Source organism: Mauremys reevesii, linkage group 6 (genome assembly GCF_016161935.1).
Source record: "Mauremys reevesii isolate NIE-2019 linkage group 6, ASM1616193v1, whole genome shotgun sequence".
Lineage (NCBI taxonomy): Eukaryota > Metazoa > Chordata > Testudines > Geoemydidae > Mauremys > Mauremys reevesii.
In genome coordinates this window covers 106,589,016-106,603,907 of record NC_052628.1, presented here as the reverse complement: position 1 = coordinate 106,603,907, position 14,892 = coordinate 106,589,016, and the positions used below count along the sequence as shown (strand labels likewise).

At 45.5% G+C, this 14,892-nt stretch overlaps 1 protein-coding gene and 1 long non-coding RNA gene across 3 annotated transcripts in view; one reads left to right on the top strand and one right to left on the bottom strand.

Annotated features, from left to right (window-relative positions):
• Window positions 1-9,155, bottom strand: part of GLDC (glycine decarboxylase) — a 58,156-nt gene extending 49,001 nt beyond the window's left edge. The window contains exons 1-2 of the mRNA XM_039545344.1: window positions 8,842-9,155; window positions 8,466-8,544 (exon numbers count right to left, since the gene is read on the bottom strand). Of these exons, the coding sequence (XP_039401278.1) occupies window positions 8,466-8,544; window positions 8,842-9,123 (361 nt within the window). The 5' untranslated portion in view covers window positions 9,124-9,155. The remainder of the gene's footprint in view (window positions 1-8,465; window positions 8,545-8,841) is intronic.
• A 3,197-nt stretch (window positions 9,156-12,352) lies between these two features.
• On the top strand, window positions 12,353-14,113 carry LOC120408428. 2 transcript variants are annotated; one of them, XR_005600681.1, is made up of 2 exons: window positions 12,353-12,536; window positions 13,772-14,113. It is a non-coding gene; the product is annotated as an uncharacterized LOC120408428 (long non-coding RNA). The 2 variants fall into 2 exon arrangements; XR_005600680.1 differs by having other exon boundaries at window positions 12,525-12,630.
• The last annotated feature ends 779 nt before the right edge of the window (window positions 14,114-14,892 follow it).

Genomic DNA, 14,892 nt, shown 5'->3' with positions numbered 1-14,892 from the left:
AGGTCTTACCGGTGCCTCGTATAATGGTATTAACCTTTCCCTTTCTCTCCTGGAAATACCTCGCCTGCTGCATCCTACTACTGCATTAGCTTTTTTCATGGCCGCACCACATTGGTGGCTCAATCATCCTGTGATCAACCAGTACATCCAGATCTTTCTCCTCCTCTGTCACTTCTGATATGTCCCCAGCTTATAGCAAAAATTCTTGTTAGTCTCTAAGTGCACTCTGCACTATTAAATTTCTATTACAGTTTTCAAGGTCCTCCAGATCTTCTTGGGCCTCCTCCATATTGGCAATACCTCCCAACTTTGTGTCATCTGCAAACTTTATTAATATTCCCCCATTTCATGCCAAGGTCATAATGAAAATGTTAAATAAGATGGGTCCCAAGACTGATCCCTGAGGAACTCCTCCTTTGGTAACCTTCCTCCAGCCTGACAGTATGACCCATTGTAGTCTCACCTTTAATAAGGTTACCAGATAGCAACTATGAAAAAATGGGAGAGGTGTGTGTGTATAATAGGCATCTATATAAGAAAGTCCCAAAAAACAGGACTGTCCCTTTAAAAATGGGACATCTGGTCACCCTACCCTTTAACCAGTTCCTTACCCACCTTTCAATTCCCATATTAATCCTCATCTTCAATTTAATAATTTCCCATGTGGAACTATATCAAATACCTTACTGAAATCCAGGTAGATTGGATATACTGCATTTCCTTTTCTAAAAATTGATTCTCTTCACAAAGAAAGAAGAAGTTGGTCTGGCACAATTGACTATGTTGTGATTTATCCTAATTTTTCTATGTTCTGAACTACTTTCTCTTTCAAAATTTGTTCCAAGACCTTGCGTACAACTGAGGTCAAGCTAAGGGGCCTGGAGTTTCCTGGATCATTGCCTCCCAGCCCTTCTTAAAAATAGATACTATATTAGCAATTTGCCAGTCAGAGGTAACAGCCCCCAAGTTGACAGATTAATTAAAAATCCTTGCTATTGGTCTTGCAATTTCATGTGCCAGTTCATTTAATATTCTTGGATGGAGATTATCTGGGCCCCCGACTTGGTTCCATTAAGCTGTTTGAGTTTGACTTCTACCTCAGATATAGTAATTCCTACTTCCATATTTTCATTCCTATTAGGCACCCTGAAGCTACCCTTAAGTTCCTTATTACCTTTATTAAAAACAGAAGCAAAGTATTCATTTAGGTGTTGGGCCATGCCTAGATTATCTTTAACCACCACTCCGTGCTTAACAGTCCCACTTCTTTCGTTGTTTTCTCTTTATTTATATGGCAGCGGTGGCCAAACCACAGCTCTTTTACAGTTAAAGTGTGGCTCACAGAGCCACCCATATTCCTTCTCCTCCCCCACCCCCCCTAAGTCTCCACCTACCAGACTGGGAGGTGGAAGCAGCAGGGTGGTGGGGCTAGGGACTTCTCAGAGCTTCAGTCCTGCAGGGTGTGCCTGCTGGGGCTTCAACAAGAGCAGGGCTGAAGCCCTGAGCCCCAGCAGGTGCCTTCCAGGGGGCTGAAGCCTTGAGCCCCAGCTCACAAACTTCTGACAATTGTCATATTCAGCTCCCAGGGTAAGTAAACTTGGCCACCCCTGTTATAGTAAAGCTGGTTTAGTCCTATTGCAAGGTCCAATTCTGCTTGGCTTTTGGCAGTTCTCACTTTTTCTCTATACTTTCTGATCGCCAAGAGGTAACTTTTCTTGCAGATTCATCCCGTCTTCCATTCCTTGTAGGCTCGCTCTTAACCTATTTTGAGATTTTGCTCATCTAGCTTGTTCTGCAACTTTTCCCTATGAATTTTTCCCCCTTGCTTAGGGTGCAGGCTTCAGATAGTTTCTGCAACTTTGACTTGAAGTAATTCCAAGCCTCTTCCACATTCAGATCCTTCAGTCCAGTCCACTTCCCTTAATTCTTCCAGGTCTGCCCTTTTGACATGAACCCTATTTGCAGACTTATTTTTATTTATCCTTCTATTTAGTTTAAATCAAATTAGATCATGATCACTCAAACCAAGGTTGTCCTCTACACCCATTTCTTCTATGTGGCCCTAGTTATTTGCCAATACTAGATCTAAAATGGCATCACCTTTTGTTGGTTCAGTGACTATTTGATGAAGAAATCTGCCAGCTATGACATCCAGGAATATCTGGGGCCTACCATTATTAATAGTATTTGTCCTCCAATCTACATTTGGTTAAATTGAAGTCTGCTGGGAATTGTGATTATGGGATTTTTTCATTTAAAAAAATACTGAAGAGGTTTCTATTCACATCAAAATCTGATTCTGGCAGACTCCATTTTGTTACCCAGACTCCTTATGTTGGTGTACGGACATCTTAGTAGTTTCTGCGTGGCATCCCCCGATTCCTTGCTCGATTAGGTACAGTCATTCTGCTGCCAATATCACCTACCTGACCCTCACTGTCAGTGGTCTTTTCTCTTGGATGTCCATTCTTCTAGTCTCTGTTCCTTTCTCCATTGCTGTATCCTCTTACTTGATTTTCCTTCTGCAAGTATTTAGAAGCAGGAATGATGATTACATGAGCATCTCTCAGTGTTCCCAGAATTCCTACTTTTAAAGCTCTTTTAATCAGTTGTGCCAATCTCCATCCAAGAAGTCTATTTCCCTTCCTAATCAGGTGGAGTCCATCCCATAAGAACGGTCCTCTGTCCATGAATGCCTCTCAATGGTCAAACATCCCAAATCTCTCCTTCACAGACCATTGCCTAAGCCATCTGTTGATCATCATTTTGTCTTCCCTTCACTCCCCTCTTCTAGGGAGAGATTGAATCCCAGTGAAGATCACCCGAGCTTCCATTTCTTTAAGCATCTTCCCCAGTCTGGCATAGTCTCCCTTGATGCATTCCAGCAAGAATCGATCAGTATTATTTGTTCCAACGTGAAAAACAAATCAGTGGATTCTTTCCTGCTCCCATAGGATGCTCTTCAGACTCAGGTCTACATCCTGTATCTTAGCTCCTGGCAACCAGCAAACGCTCCTGTTCTCCAACTCCACTCTAGTGACAGGCCACTTATCTGCCCTTCTTAGTAGGGAGTCCCCAGTTACACAGACCTTACTCTTCCTGGTGTTTGGTGCAAGTCTCTAGCTGTCAGTCTTCTGTTTTCATTTGCAGTCTTCTGTGAGTCATCCTCTATTGTTCTGGGACTCCAAATTTCAAGGAATATAAACGTGTACTGAGGCCATGTACTCCTTGATGGAAGACTTGTGCTCCAGAATACAGACTCATTTAAAAATAATATGGTTTCTAGTCCTCTAGGTGGTCAAGAGAACTTTGAAAATATGAACCTTCTGTAACAGTAGTCTTAATTAGGTCTAAATCAGCCTACAGCAGTGGATCTGGGTGCTAATTTTTGAAACCCACTAACAATTTAAGAGTCAATATTGCTAACTCTTACCCTGCAGACTTTTTAGGAGAAGCCACCCACTAATATGCTAGCTTTACAATCCCAAATTGTCTAAAATTGCCAAAATCCATAAAGGTTTCCTTCCCAACTATCAATCTTCAGTTTCTCCACTCCGCCTCTCAATTTCTCATGCCATTATGTCTTGTCCATTTTTTTATGGCATATCAAGAACTATCTGGCTTCAGATGCTGCTACTGCCTTAGTAGCCCTTCTCCAGTTAATCAGACTTCATAATGTGGGTGTTTACATACTAGTTCTCCCCCTTCTAGAAGTCTGGTTTATTAACAACCTTCGAAACACCACAATTCTTCCACTCAGCCTCTAGTCACAGAGTTCTTATGCCTGTTCCTGCTGAACCTTCACTCCAAGCAAACTTGCTCCCCCTAGCCTTCTGCTTCAGAACTAAGGAGAGCTTCAGCATAAAGCAGTGGTTTTCAATAGGTTTTTTTTTTCTGGCACCCCAGTTGAAGAAAACTGATACCCGCTACCCAATGGAGCTAGGGATAAGGGGTTCGGAGTGTGGGAGGGGCAAAGGGTTGGGGTGAAGGCTATGGGGTGAGGCTGGGAATGACGGGTTCATGGTGTGGGAGGGGGCTCTGGGCTGAGGATGAGGGATTTGGGGTGCAGGAAGGGGCTCCAATAGGGGGTGCTCAGGGCTGGGGCAGGGAATTGGGGCACAGGCTTACCTCAGGCAGCTCCTGGTCAGCGGTGCAGTGGGGGTGCTAAGGCAGGCTTCCTGCCTATCCTGGCACTGCAGACCATGCTGCATCCTGGATGCAGCAGGTCCACCTCCTCGGTGAAGGCATGCAAGTGGCTACATGCACCTCCTGCCTACAGACACCACCACCCCGCTCCCATTAGCAGACTCCCAGCTAATGGGAGTGCAGAGTCACTGCTTGGGGAAGGGGCAACACACAGAGCCCCGTAGCCTCCCTGCCTAGGAGCCAGACCTGCTGCTGGCCGCTTCCGGGGCGCAGCACAGTGTCAGAACAGGTAGGCACTAGCCTGCCTTAGCTGGGCAGCACTACAGATGGGACTTTTAACCAGAGCTCTAGATCTTCTATATCCTGCAGCAACCCTGATTCCTAGTCATATGTTCCCATTACATGGTCCTGAACTGAAATGTAAACTAGTTGCAGGTAAGGCTGAAACCTAGACTCTCTTAATGTGTCAGCTCACCCTATGAGTGGCAAATACTGACTTTAAGAGATCACTGCAGTAACCTTATTTGTTTATATAAATTTTAAAATAGAGAATTTCCACTTTGCTACCCCCGAGTGCTGCCAAATCCAGGGATCTTGTTGCAGAATAGGGGTCCAATTTGCCCCTGAATACTCAGGCCTTGAAAACAAATTGCACTCCTGCATATTACTCTTCTCTGAAGACAGGCTGTATGAACAAGACTAGTGACATTGGTCACAATATAGAACATTTGTATGTATTATAACTTATACTTTACATTGTAAACACTCTGGTCTTAGATCACAGATTTATTTTTAACTTTTCCTCTCTAGGTTGTGAAATAAGAAAGCATCATACTAAACTGGTCAAAATAAAATTGATAAATGAATACAGATTAAGAAACACGTGGAAGTCAGCCAGCACACTCAACCTCCTGCTGCCAGTTTTCTAGGGCAGCACAGATTAAATGCTTAATCTTTGCTCTCTCCACTGAAAATAGTTCAGTAATCCTTCAAGTATCTTAGCTGACAAATCTTTTCTTGCTGAATAAATAAATGACCTGGGTATGGAAATAGTATGGTGGGCCATGAATTCAAACAATGGGAAATTCAGAAGGCACAAATGAAAGTTTTGTGCTCTAATGAACTGGAGAATATATGCAAATATGTTTGAAGGAGATGGGATTAATTGAGGAAAAGAATGGCAACTTTAACAGAGGTCTTTTGAAGAGCTCCTCAATCTGATTTTCAATTAACATAGTAGTTACTATTTCCTCCAAATCACATTTTATTGTTTCTTCATCCCAGAGAGGAACACTTACAGTACATGTGGGTACAAAGTTTTAAGGAACATCTAGTACATCTAGTACACAGGCTTTTTTGATATGTAAGCATGTTGACGTAGCAAATGAGTTACTCATGTGTTTAAACCACACTATTAGAACAAGGAATCAATTACACAATCTAAGTCCCCTTCTGCTTTCTAGTTGGGCTTCTGGAGTACCTGACATTTCCAGTTCCCAAGCACAAACCTAAACTAAATCTGAACTGTCTAGGTTTTTAAGGGTCACCGTTTAACAGAAAGTAGCATGCAATAGTCAATTGTATTCCGCTAAAGTTTACTTTTCAAGAATCTCTTTTTTAGTATAATAGAAAAGATAAAATAGGGTAACAGCTGACCAGTCTCCAGTTAACTAAACAAGATGTTAGCAAAGGAGGTCTTAAGAAAATATTTCCAACAGTTGCCTGCCTGCCTCAGACAGCGAATAGAAAGTAGTATGATCACTAAGGCCTGGTCTACACCGGGGCGGGGGCGGGGGCGGGGGGGGATAAATCAACCTAAGATACGCAACTTCAACTACAAGAATAGCGTAACTGAAATTGACATATCTTAGGTCAACTTACCTTGCGTCCTCACGGCACGGAGTTGACTGCCGCCGCTCCCCCATCAACTCCGCTTCCGCCTCTCGCTGCAGTGTAGTATAGGAGTCGAGGGCAGAGTGATCGGGGATCAATGTAGATGCGATAAATCGATCCCTGATAGATCGATCACTACCTGCAATCTGGCGGGTAGTGCAGACATACCCTAACTCATACTCGCGATTGGGAGACCCATTATAAATTAATTATACAAATTAGCACGTGAGCACATTATAGAAAGGATAATGCATCAAAATGTACTTTAGTTTATTTTGACAACAGTAGTTTAGTATTTATTTATGATCACTTACAATGTATCAGTAAATGTAGTGTAGCATATTCAGTAAGTCTTAGCAGATACTGTAATAATGTTTTCTATTACTATTAAGTCTTTGAGAAGTGGGGAGAGACTGCCTTGTATGAGTTATTTTAAGAACTGTACATTAGTGAGGTTCTACTTCAGTTCATTTACAGTTTTAAAATGATCTGACAAGTTTGGTGAAAACACAAGTTACAAATATGCTTTGACTTTTGATAAAGAGACATTCCAATCCTAGAATATACTGACTAGCTACGTCACCATTAGGTTGATATTAAACTATCCCTACTTACGCAAACCATGAAGATAGTGAGGAGAAGTTTAAGATCACCCAGTCTTTTTGAGAGGTGGGTAAAAGTTACTTTAAAAATAAAATACACCAATGCATCAAAGATTTAAATGAAAGACTTTTCATCCTATTGTGTAATTCCTGGCTAGAAGTAGTCTTTTCAGGCTATAGTATTCCTGGCTGTTCATTCTGGCTGCTGCTTCTGTTCTGTGATGTCATCTCAAACTAACCAGATTGAACTGGCCAGGAACCGTACAAAACTTAAGCTGCAGGGCCTAAAGTTTACACTTAAATTACAATTTGAGCAATATTAAAAGGGAGCAAGAGGAATCAAAATAATTTGTCCTACTTGCTAATATGTTAAACACTAACATAAGCTAAAAATATCAGAGGGTAGCCGTGTTAGTCTGGCTCTGTAAAAAGTGACAGAGTCCAGTGGCACCTTATAGGCTAACAGACATATTAGAGCATAGTATGCATCTGACGAAGTGGGTATTCACCCACGAAAGCTTATGCTCCAATACGTCTGTTAGTCCGTAAGGTGCCACAGGACTCTTCGTCACTTTTTACATAAGCTAAAAGGTGATACCGATGTAGTGATTTTTCAGGATGCTAGGCAGCTCTTAAACTTTATGTTTTAGTGCAATTATTTAGTCAATAAGACTTTTAAAACGTTTTTTGGCACCAGTGTGTTTTCCAGGAAGATACTGGCAAACATTATGGTCTTTATGTACTAATGTAAGTGTATATTTTTAAAATGTTCCCTCTAAAGATTTGAGACCGCCTTAGTTTTAAGGACTTGAAATCCTCAAGTTCCCCCATTATACTAACAGTACCTGTGACCTTTGATTTATGACAATAGTAATTTGCTGAATTATACTAGTGCCCATTAGTACTATTATAGTTGAGTTTTAGGTTACCATTAAAAGTAAACCCTATATCCAAGTTAAATACCATTTTCTGATGATTAATTCAACTAGAAAAAAATTCTGCTGGGTTGAAATACCGCAAACAGGTTTTCATCGAAATGGGTTCTACATTTAATAAAGTACAAAAGGAACACCTTTGTTTCTCATGATGTGCTGAATTCTGATTCCAGTTTTAAAAGTGTATGCACATCATTGATTCATACACTGGGATCAATCTTAAAAAAAAAAATCAGACTAAACTTCAAAATATAAATTAGTTATTTTATGTATGGTACAGAGGCTTCCTAGTCTTTTCTTTGGTATTTCATTTAAAGATGCAAATTCTGAGCAACAGGCCTCTCAGTGTCACTCAGCATAGTAGGTAACAATTTTAGAGGTGCAGTTTGCCAATAACTTGTGCTAGAGTGACAGATTTATGAACAGCATTTTTAATCCATATAACAGTGCTTTCAGGGCATGCCAAGGTTTACTGCACTTCAGTTAACTCAAAACACATCTAGAGGTAGTCTCATCCTGCCATAAAAGTTTTCTTATTTGTTTCAGATATTAGAACAACAGGTAATTTTATGCAGCTAACATACCGCTACAACTAGGCACAACATCACAGATTGAAGAGCAGTGCAGTATTGTACTGGTATGTTTGTTCTTGCTTCTTTGTGTTAAGTCCTGTTGCATTTTAGTGGAAATAGGTAGGGGGTTTTGTTACAGTTTTTACACAGTTTTAGTAATTAGACTAATTACTGGGATAAAGAAAAGCAAAAAAAACCTGTAACTCCTCCGCTGAGCTATTTTAATGCTGATTAATTAGACGAGAACCAAGAGGGGCAAGGAGGGGGAGATTTTACACAAAGCTCCTACTGGCGTCCAGCGTGAAATGGTCACTTACAAATGTGGTCATCCATCTTCAGGGGCCTTCCCAGGCGGATGCTGGCAGGGACGGTTTGATCGATCAGCTCATCGAGACTCTGGAAAAGGAGACGGGGGTCAGTCCGGTGCGCTGCCGGCTCTCTGTCGGGACCCTGCGCCGCACGGGCGCGCACACAGAGTCGCCCCTTTACCGGCTCCCGGGACGCCTCGGAGCGGGACCTTTGTTGAGACCCGTTTCGTTGTTAGCGGAGTCCCCGCGAGCCGCTGCCGTGCGCCTCGCTCCGGCGCTGCCCTGCGGACGGCGGGGAGGCAGCCCCGGGGGGACGCAAGGGCGAAGGGGTTTTGGGGGGAGGCAGGGGTGGGGCAGAGCGGGCCAGGAGCCGGCAGGGACTCACCGCCAGACCCACAGTTTGCAGCATTTCCCGCTTCTCTTTGTCCCGGGGCCCGATATGCCGCTGGGAGAAGTCATCGTGCCGGGGCAGCAGCTGCTCGACGTACCGGGAGGACCGCGAGGAGGAGGCGGCGGCGCTGGGGGCGCTGCCCCCCGCCGCGCTCTGCTGCCCCCGCCATCCCCATCTGCCCGGCGGGGTCTTCCCCGCCAGGGCGCCGCCCGGGGGCAGGTGCAGAGCCGCCCCCCGGCCCACGAGCCGCCCCCACCAGCGGGCAGAGCTCTGCATGCCGCCGCCGCGCCCGGCCAACTCCGCCGGCCCGCCGCACCTGCCGGGCCCTTGGTGGGGAGGCCCCGAGGCGCCCCCACCCGCCGAGCCCCGCGCCAATGGCAGCCCGAGGGGAGGGGCCGCCTGGCCCCGCCCCACACAGCCCGGCCCGCCGGGGCCACCTGCCGCTGCGCCCACTGCCACCGACAGGGCAAGTTTCCCCTCAGCGGCTCAGCCCCTTCCCCCGCGCAGCCCCTTCCCCAGTCCGCCTTCCCCAGCCCCAGTCCCCTTCCCCAGTCCTCCTCCTCCTCCCTCCCCAGCCCCCTTCCCCAGCCCGCCTTCCCCATCCCCAGCCCCCTTCCCACCCGCACAGCCCCTTCCCCAGCCCGCCTTCCCCAGCCCCCTTTCCCAGTCCTCCTCCATCCCCAGTCTGCCTTCCCCATCTCCGCCTTCCCAGCCCCAGCCCCTTCCCCATCCCGCCTTCCCCATCCCCAGCCCCTTCCCCAGCCCGCCTTCCCAGCCCCAGCCCCTTCCCCAGTCCTCGCCTTCCATCCCCAGCCCCTTCCCACCCGCGCAGCCTTCCCCAGCCCCCTTCCACAGCCCCTTCCCACCTGCACAGCCCTTCCCCAGTCCACCAATCCCCAATCCTCCCCAAAAATCATTCCTCCACCCCATCTTCCCCAAAAACCCTCCTCTCCCAGACCTCATCCCCCTCGCCTGTCTTCCCTCCCAGATGCCCCTCACCCCTCCCCATCCTCCCAGACCCTCCTCATCCCCTCCCCTCACTCCCTTCCCTTCCACCCCAAACCCCTGCATCCCCTCCTACATTCTCCCTACCCTTTAGCACCCCCAAACCCCATCATCCCCATCTCAGTCCACCCCATCCCCACCCCTGCCCTATCCAGCCCACTCCCTCCCGTCCCCTTCCACTGTCCATCCCACTCCCATACCTCATACAACATCCTCCTCCCATCCCCAGATCCCCCTCCTCACCCCTAGACCTCCCTCATCCCCAACCCCAGTCAACCCCAGCCCTCTCCATCCCCACTCTCAGCCCCCCCTCACCACTCCTGCCCCCATCCCTATCAACCCCTATCCCCAATAATCCCACTTCCCCTGCATTTACGGTCCCCATCTCCCATCTTCCCCCTTCTAGCGCCTCAGTCCAGGCTCTAACTGGATTCTTCTCTAGCTCTCCACTCTACCTTCCAGCCCCCCCTTCCACTGCCCCGCATTAAGCCCTCACCCTACAGCTCCTTTTCTCCTCATGTTTCCACTGCCCCTCATTCTTCAGTTCTAGATCTCCCTACCCAGCCCCACCCCCATTCCCCTGATCCCACTCTTCCTATCCCTCTCCCTCTCAAGCAACTCAAAAGTTTCAGGTCTATTTCAATAACTGTATTGGCATGACAAGGTCTGGAAGCATTTACATAATATCCTCTTCTAAACACATCACAGTGCCAAAGTGTAAGCTAAATTCAGATCTGAAAGAGGGGGAAGGTAGTGGCTGAAGATTAACAGTAACAATATGTTGTACTTCTGGAGCACACTTTTTGTTCCCCTCCCCCGCACCCCAAACTATTAAGAAGATAGTGCTACTGTATTTGATTTACAGCCAGAAACTTTGATGGGAAGAGGCAGGCAAGGTTTATATAAGCGCAAAATACAGTTACTGTTCAGCTGCAGATCTGTTCAAGTACTAGCATCTGAAGAATAAGGTTTTTTAAAAAAAAATAAAATGCTGTTTTTTCATAGTAGTGAATAATATCAGCCATAAATATAATACTTTTATCAGAAAATCCTCATTGTCTAAATTCAAGTAATGTTTGGCTATTTAGGTGTCCGTTTTTAGAATATCTGACTGCCTACCAAGAAACCAAAACAGTTATCCCCCACACTTAACATCCATCATCTGTATGAACCTTCCCCTCCCCCCCCGCCAAAAAACCCTACTTTTTCCTCAAACCCTTTATGATCTGAATAAATTCTGACCCTTTCCATTTAAGAAGATGAAATTCTGTGGTATCTGTAAACTGTTATCTTTTCCCATTTTGTAGGCATGGTACAGACTTTGACAATTCTATTAATAAAGTATACTTATCAGAATTGCAAGTGATTTTCGTTAACCTAAAAAGGTAGTTAGGCTATACAATCTTGTATGTGTTTGATGATTAGCATTTGAGATACTGGCACATAGCCAGTTGTGGGAGGGGTGAGGAGTGGAGGAAAAAGAGAAAAGAAATTCACTGTAAACTAAATGCCTATGACCAGATTCTCAATTGGTATAAATTAGCATAACTCCACTGAAGTCAGTGGAGCGATGCTCTTTTATATCAGCTGAGAATCTGGCCCTTAGGTCTCTAATTTCATCTCCTATCTCTAAGGAAACCTTTAGTTTTAATCTTTATTTTTGTTTTATTTCATCTAGTAATTGGGGATTCCCCTCCTTCTCATCCTCACTGCAAGCAGCAGCAAGCTTTAATGTAAGTAAACTGGAACAGGGATATTTGTCTCACAAGCCTAAGGGAGCAGCTATTTCTTTGATGTCAGAACTCTGAAGGCTGTTTGCCAGCACATCTTTCAAAGATGCTCCCAGAATGCAGCATTACATGATATCTCTAATTTTATCATAAATGGTAATTGCATCCCTATATGAAAACTATATGCTTCTTCTTTAGGGCCCTCACCAGGCAAAATAGTTCATGCAACCCCCATATTGTGGTAGTGCAGTGGAGTAGCTTATCTATGATACACATCAGTCTGCTGAGCAAGGGCATAAAGAAAACAAAGAACCCTGCATGCTTGGGAATTGCTGAGCTGCTTAGAGTGGGAGTTAGAATGGTGAATTCTTGTAAATTTCCTATTATGGATCGACTACATACTTGTCATAACTCCCCTAAATGGGTAGCATATAAACGCCAACTTTTCTGGACACCTAAAATGCAGGATAAGTTTCTGAGGACTGTCTTATGTAGTAGGGCTGAAAGGACTCACTCAAACCCATATGTCTGCATTTATTTATTATCAATCTGCTACCATTTAGTTTTTGGGATGGCCATTTTGACTGTAAAACTGTTCTTTGCCTTCACCTTAGCTCCGCAGCATACATAATTATCTGAAAAAGAGGGTCAGGAGGGATAAATTCTTGCACTTAGCAGAAGGTTACCCAGGGAGGGTCATTAAACCTTGATGACCTTCTTTTCAAATACAAACTCATTGACAAAGAACTGTCTACTGCCCAGGGAAACCTGTTCTACCAGGTGGACTAGTGACCAACCCACAGATCATCTGATAGGGTGCTTTGATCAGTTGATGGGGGTTTGAGGCTGATCAAGGAAGTCACCTGACAGATAGGACTGGAAGTTATAAAAGGATAAGGTCTGCTGAGTAGCACTCACTCACTGACTAGAACAAGAAGGCAAGATAATTGAGAGGTAGGAAGAAAGGCAAAAGGATGGGATGGGATGGGATGGGATGCAGCAGAATCCTGGACTCCCTGAACAGACACTGACCAATCCCCTTGGAGCGGTGAGGAAACTGAGGCAGGGATTTGCAAGCAGATTTTGTCCCCCCCCCCCCCCATAGATCTGTATCTCTCTTGTGTTGTCTATGAGCAAAGTGGAATTGGTTTGACATTCCTTTTGCAAAGTTTGTGTGTTCTTGCTTCAACAGTCAGGTGTCCCTGAAAATTAAGCTGTAAACCAGATGGAGCTCTGGGGAGCAACTAGCACTTTGAGAGGGATCAGTCCTGGTGCTGGGGACCTAGGGTAGTTTAGCCACAGGATGCCATCCCCTGGCAGTGGTAACAGACAGTCTATGCTCTAGAAGTATGCGAGACCCAGGGGAGCTCAGAAGCATGCTGGATCCAGGGTTTGGATCCAAGCACAGCAGCCTGCTCCAGCAGAGGAAGCTTGACCAGATCTATAACAGCGGAGTTTAGTTATTTTGTTCTTTAAAGTGATTCATATCTCTCTTATTATACTTCATTATAATAGGTTAGTTCTCTTTCAAAATTGGCAGAGAAATGCTTTGGATAGGGTTGGCAACTTTCTAATTGCACAAAACCGAACATCCTTGCCCTGCCTTGCCCATTCTCTGAGGCCTCACCCCCACTCACTCCACACACACTCTTCCCCCACCCTCAGTCACTTTCACTGGGCTGAGGAAGGGGTTTAGGGTGATGCCTGTGAATAGGGGTGTGGGCTCTGGGGTGGGGCCAGAAATGAGGGATTCAGGGTGCAGAAGGGGGCTTCAGGCTGGGGCAGGGAGTTGGGGTGGAGGAGGGGGTGTGGGCTCTGGCTGGGGTTGTGGGTTGTGGGGTGGGGCTGGGAATAAGGGTCTGGGATGCAGGAGTGGGCTCAGGACTGGGGCAGGAGGTTGGGGTGCAGCAGGGAGATTGGGGTGCGGTGGTGCTTACCAGTCAGCAGTGCAGCGGGCTAAGGCAGGTTCCCTGGCTCCACGCAGCTCCCAGAGGGGGTCAGCATGCCCCTGTGGCCCCTAGGCAGAGGGGCCAGGGGGCTGTGTATGCTGCCCGTGCCCACAAGCACCACCCCCACAACTCCCATTGTCCATGGTTCTAGGCCAATGGGAGCTACAGAGCCTGCACTGGGGATGGAGCCAGTGCATGGAGCTTCCCTGATTGCCCTGGTTTTTTTTTGTTTTTGAACAGAACTTTAACCCCAGAGGCAGGACGTGTCCTCAGTACCACCTGACCTTCTTTGGGTTGAATCCTTCCTTGGATGCATAGGCACAGAGAGAAACAGTGTACCTTTTATAGCTGGGGTGAATCTAGCCCAGTGCTGAAGATTCTTCAGACTTCCTTGAAGACTTACTTGTATAATGGCTACTGCTTCCAGTTAGGTTTTCCCCACCACCAAGTCTTATAAACAAGCAGTAAGGATGAATTAACAAATTCTGTTTTTTAAATGTATCTACAGTACAGATGATTGTTGGCAAATAAAAGATGTTAACCCTTAGAAAATAAAAAGCACACCATGAAGATGTTTCTGGATCTTGTGTTATTGCTACATATTATTTTTGAGATGTCACTGCCTAAACAAACAAACAGCTTATTTTCTCATAAAATATTCAAGCTCTATCCTGAGTCTCCACACTGTCTGTTTTAAGTACGGTGAAAATCCCATTACATAAATAAGTAATTTGAAAATTTACATAATATGGTATAACAGGCAAGATGTGTGTCATTATCTTTCTGTGTTTACCACTTCACAGGAAGTGGCATCCCATTGTATTTCTGTCATCAGGAGCTGGTAGCAAATTTTATTACTGGGGGAAAAAATTACTTTCCAAAGTTCCCTTAGCATGAAATCTGTATCTCCCCTTTCCCCCTAGCACATATAAACTACCTAGACTGTGGGTTGTATTCCCCCTTCTGTTGTGTTCCTTTTACACCATAGAGGGGCTATAAAGCCTGTGGAAAATCATTCCCAGGGAAGAGTGCCTGAATTCCCTGGATAGAACAGAATGGCTCTACACCATGCCCCTTGAAGCCCCATCTGTAGGGGGCATGCCTACTGAGGAAAGGAATGTGGCCCAGTCACTCTCTGTTTCTCATCTGTTCTTAGCTATAGACTAGCCCTTAGAGGTTGTTGCATAAAGAGTAAGTCTCAAGGCTGTTCTAACTTATGTTAGAGGGCAAAAGTCTCCTTTGTCCCGCTGTACCCATCAGTGCTACACTGAGTGCATGATGCAAATACAGATGATTTTTCATAGTGCCTGCTGATAGGGGTTTAGATCTGCCACTACCCAGAAATATAAGTCCATATTAAA